At 51.7% G+C, this 4,861-nt stretch overlaps 1 protein-coding gene across 1 annotated transcript; it reads right to left on the bottom strand.

The window, feature by feature from the left end:
* Nucleotides 1-3,707: 3,707 nt before the first annotated feature.
* LOC139365879 (uncharacterized) lies at nt 3,708-4,046 on the bottom strand. Its single transcript, XM_071102936.1, has one exon. The coding sequence runs from the start codon at nt 4,044-4,046 to the stop codon at nt 3,708-3,710; it is 339 nt and encodes a 112-aa protein (XP_070959037.1).
* Nucleotides 4,047-4,861: the final 815 nt, after the last annotated feature.

Genomic DNA, 4,861 nt, shown 5'->3' with positions numbered 1-4,861 from the left:
AACATGAACTAACTACAATATTCACTAAACTGGAAAAAGGCCCCTCCTATTAATTCTACTAATGTGCTGACCAGTGTGTTGTAGTTCTAACAGTAACACCCTTGTGTTCTACAGTGAACTAAAACAAACTGTCCTCAGACAAAACAAGAAACCGTGCAATGTTCTTCACTGTTCATCCTGTATAAACACCTTCTGTTAATACCTGAGTACCAAACACTGACTATCCATCTATTGTAGAGTCTAGCAGAGCTACAGACGGCAACAGAGTACCCATAGCTTAGGGAGGTGTCCCAAATGGAACCTTATTGTCTACAGGCCCTGGTTGAAAGTAGTGCACTATATAGGAAACAGGGTTCCATTTGGAACACAGCCTAGGTGACAGGTGATTAATCACTGTGCTTTGTACACCGGTACTGTATCCTATTATCATCCTTCCACTGTATCAGGTAAAAGATGTGTCCCAAATAGTACCCTATTCTCTATGTCGTGCACTGCTTTTAACCACTATGTAGGGAATAGGCTGCCACTTGAGATACAATCATAGCTATTAGCAGGTTAAGGCTTGCTCCTGAGGCTGTAGAGACTGTTGAGGATGGTAAGCTAGCTGGTGAAGGTGAGGTGGATGTCCATCAGTGGACTGTCACTTTAAATCGAAGGAAGAGGAGAAAGGTTCATTGTCATGGAATAAATGGGACGGTAGGCTACCTGTCCTGTTCTATTCACTCCATTACAGCCATAATTACCCTCAGCTGTCCTCCCTTCACCAGCCTCCACTGGTGTGCGTGTGTGTGTGTGTGTATGTGTGTGTGTGTGTGTGTGTGATCTGTTGATTAACAGGCTCACCTGAACAGAGCCTGCCTGGCTCCAATCCTGTGAGTCAATGCATGTGCAGAAAAATCTAATCAGCATTATACAAAAATCCCTGTCAAAATCTCTCTGTTTTAAGGGCTCTACACACTCACAGTGACAGAGCATAGTTCTATATGCTGTTGTGCCTCTGAATCTCTGGAAGGGACCATATATACGACACTCCGATTGCATAGAGTAGGCTTAATAAGATGGAGATACCAGTTGTTTTGCATGGGCTGTGTCTTGATCCATCGCATTCGCTGATGTCGGCCTTCCTCATCTGTGGTGGAAGGTGGCAAAGCTACAGCAGTGCTTGTCAGACCAGGAAACATCCCGAAAATCGGTCTGTAGTATCCGACAGGTTTGGGCTACAAACTAATAAGACCCCACCATTGAAAGGTGAGACTCTCACTAGTTTTTTAAAATGTACCTTTATTTAACTAGGCAAGTCAGTTAAGAAAAAAAATCACATTTTCAATGGCGGCCTAGAAACAGTGTGTTAACTGCCTTGTTCAGGGAAGAACAACAGATTTTTACCTTGTCAGCACAGGGATTTTATCTTACAACTTTTTGGTTACTAGTCCAACACTCTAACCACTACGCTACCTGGGCTACTTAACATATACATGACACCCAAAATATTCACAAGACTCGTCTGAAGGTAACCTGGTAAGAGCAAAGAAATAAAATAAATAAGGAAGTATGGAAGTACTTTAGCGCCAACAAAGAAGGGGTTAAATATGGGTTTGTCACGGCTGACTAGGTGTGTAGGTAGGAATCAGGTGCAGAGAGTTCCAGCGGAAAGAATTCACTTTATTCCGGCACAAAAATGGTAATGCCCAAAACACAGGGCGCAAAACACCGACCAACCCAAAACACAGGGTAACACGTTCCGGAGCACAACTACACCTACGACAGAAACGTGAATACCAAAAAATCCCGCACAACAAAGGGCGGGGTTCACACGCTCAAATAGGGAAGCAAATCAAGAAAACGCAGATCGGAACAGGTGCAACTAATAAGACAAAACTCGAGGGCGGCCCGGAGGGCGAGGCACCGGACGATCCGGGTGGAGGCGGTGGAAGTCTCTCAGGAGTGAAGGGTCCAAAATATTCCCCACTGGTACCCAGCACCTCTCCTCCCGGACCGTACTCCTCCCAGTCCACGAGGTACTGCAGGCCCCTCACCCGGCGTCTAGAGTCCAGAACAGCACGTACTGTGTAGTCCGGGGACCCCTCGATGTCCAGAGGGGGCGGAGGGACCTCAGGCACTTCACCTTCTTGTAGGGGACCAGCCACCACCGGCCTGAGGACACATGAACAAGGGGTTAATACGATAATAAGTAGGAAGTTGTAACCTATAACACACCTCGTTTATCCTCCTCAGGACTTTAAATGGCTCCACACACTGCGGCCCCAGCTTCCGGCAGGGCAGGCGGAGGGGCAGGTTTCGGGTCGAGAGCCAGACCCGGTCCCCCGGTGTGAACACAGGGGCCTCACTGCGGTGCTGGTCAGCGCTCTTCTTCTGCCGTCCCCCAGCCAGTCTCAGCGATTCCTGGACGGCTTTCCAGGTGTCCTTTGAGCGCTGCACCCATTCCTGCACCGCAGGAGCTTCGGTCTGGCTCTGATGCCATGGGGCCAGGACCAGCTGGTATCCCAACACACACTGGAAGGGAGACATGTTCGTCGAGGAGTGGCGAAGGGAGTTCTGAGCGAGCTCTGCCCAAGGAACATACCTCGCCCACTCACCTGGCCGGTCCCGGCAATACGACCGCAGAAACCTGCCCACATCCTGGTTTACTCGCTTCACCTGCCCATTACTCTCGGGGTGGAAACCCGAGGTCAAGCTGACCGAGACCCCCAGCCTCTCCATAAACGCCCTCCAAACTCTGGACGTGAGCTGGGGACCCCGATCAGAGACGATGTCCTCAGGCACCCCGTAGTGCCGGAAGACACGGCTAAACAGAGCCTCCGCAGTCTGCGGGGCCGTAGGGAGACCGGGCAACGGGATGAGACGGCAGGACTTAGAAATCCGATCCACAACGACCAGGATCGTGGTACTTCCCTGGGATGGGGGAAGGTCGGTGAGGAAGTCCACCGACAAGTGTGACCACGGCCATTGTGGAATGGGGAGGGGCTGTAACTTCCCTCTAGGCAGGTGTCGAGGAGCCTTGCTCTGAGCGCACACCGAGCAGGAGGAGACATAAAACCTCACGCCAACATGGGCCACCAGTATCTCCCCCTTAAGACTCTGCACTGTCCTCTCGATGCCAGAATGACCCGAGGAGCATAGAGTATGAGCCCAATGGATTAACCTGTCACGGACACCCTGCGGCACGTACTGAGCCCCTGCTGGACACTGAGGGGGGGCAGGCTCCAACCGTGATGCCCTCTCTATCTCCGCATCCACCTCCCATACCACCGGTGCCATGAGACATGAAGGTGGAAAGATGAAGGTCGGCTCGATGGACCGCTCCTCGGTATCTATAGGCGGGAAAGCGCTGGCTTTAGTGTTTTGGGAGCCTGGCCGGTACAAGATGGTGAAGCGGAACCGGGTAAAGAACATGGCCCATCTAGCCTGACGTGGATTCAGACTCCTCGCTGCCCGGATATACTCGAGATTACGATGGTTAGTCCAGATGAGAAAAGGGTGCTTAGCCCCCTCACGCCAATGTCTCCACACCTTCAGAGCCTTAACTACAGCTAACAACTCCCTGTCCCCAACGTCATAGTTTTGCTCCGCCGGACCGAGCTTCTTCGAAAAAAAGGCACAAGGGCGGAGTTTTGGTGGCGCGCCCGAGCGCTGGGACAGCACGGCCCCTACCCCAGCCTCGGATGCGTCCACCTCCACTATGAACGCTAAAGAGGGGTCACTGGAGCATTGGTGAACAGCTCCTTCAGACGACTGAAAGCTCTGCCCATCTCTGCTGACCAGCGCAAGTGCAAGCGCGCCGGTCCTCCCTTCAGCAGTGAGGTAATGGGAGCAGCCACCTGACCAAAACCCCAGATAAACCTCTGGTAGTAATTGGCAAACCCTAAAAACCGCTGCACCTCTTTTACCGTGGTCGGAGTTGGCCAAATACGCACGCCTGTAATGCGGTCACACTCCATCACCACCCCGGAGGTGGAAATGCGATAACCCAGGAAGGAAACGGCTTGTTTGGAGAACACACATTTCTCAGCCTTGTTGACATACATGTCATGCTCCAGCAGTCACCCAAGTACCTTACGCACCAGAGACACGTGCACAGCGCGTGTGGCAGAATAGAGGATGTTATCGATGTACACTACCACTCCCTGCCCGTGCAGGTCTCGGAGAATCTCGTCTACGAAAGATTGGAAGATGGCTGGAGCATTCTTCAACCCATATGGCATGACGAGGTACTCAAAATGGCCCGATGTAGTACTAAATGCGGTTTTCCACTCATCCCCTCCCCAGATCCGGATACGCACCAGGTTATACGCACTCCTCAGGTCCAGTTTTGTGAAGAAACGCGCCCTGTGAAATGATTCCACTGCCGTAGCGATGAGAGGTAGTGGGTAACTAAACCCCACTGTGATTGAATTTAGACCTCTATAATCAATGCACAGACGCAGACCTCCCTCCTTCTTCTTCACAAAAAAGAAGCTTGAGGAGACGGGTGAAGTGGAGGGCCGAATGTACCCCTGCCCCAGAGATTCAGTGACATATGTCTCCATAGCCACTGTCTCCTCCTGGGACAATGAGTACACGTGACTCCTAGGAAGTGCAGCGTTCTCCAGGAGGTTTATCGCGCTGTCCCCTCGACGATGGGGTGGTAATTGGGTCGCCTTCTTCTTACAGAAGGCGATAGCCAAATCGGCATATTCAGAGGGAATGCGCACAGTGGAAACCTGGTCTGGACTCTCCACCGTAGTCGCACCTACGGAAACTCCTATACACCTGCCTGAACACTCCTCTGACCACCCTCGAAGAGCCCCCTGTCTCCATGAAATCACCGGGTTGTGATGAGCTAGCCAATGAATTCCCAGCA

Source organism: Oncorhynchus clarkii, chromosome 14 (assembly GCF_045791955.1).
Source record: "Oncorhynchus clarkii lewisi isolate Uvic-CL-2024 chromosome 14, UVic_Ocla_1.0, whole genome shotgun sequence".
Lineage (NCBI taxonomy): Eukaryota > Metazoa > Chordata > Actinopteri > Salmoniformes > Salmonidae > Oncorhynchus > Oncorhynchus clarkii.
Note: the sequence above shows the minus strand (reverse complement) of the source record. Positions and strands in the feature narration are given on the sequence as shown.

Coding starts and splice junctions, on each gene's coding strand:
- LOC139365879 (XM_071102936.1), bottom strand. CDS start 4,046: ATGTATGTCAACAAGGCTGAGAAATGTGTGTTCTCCAAACAAGCCGTT.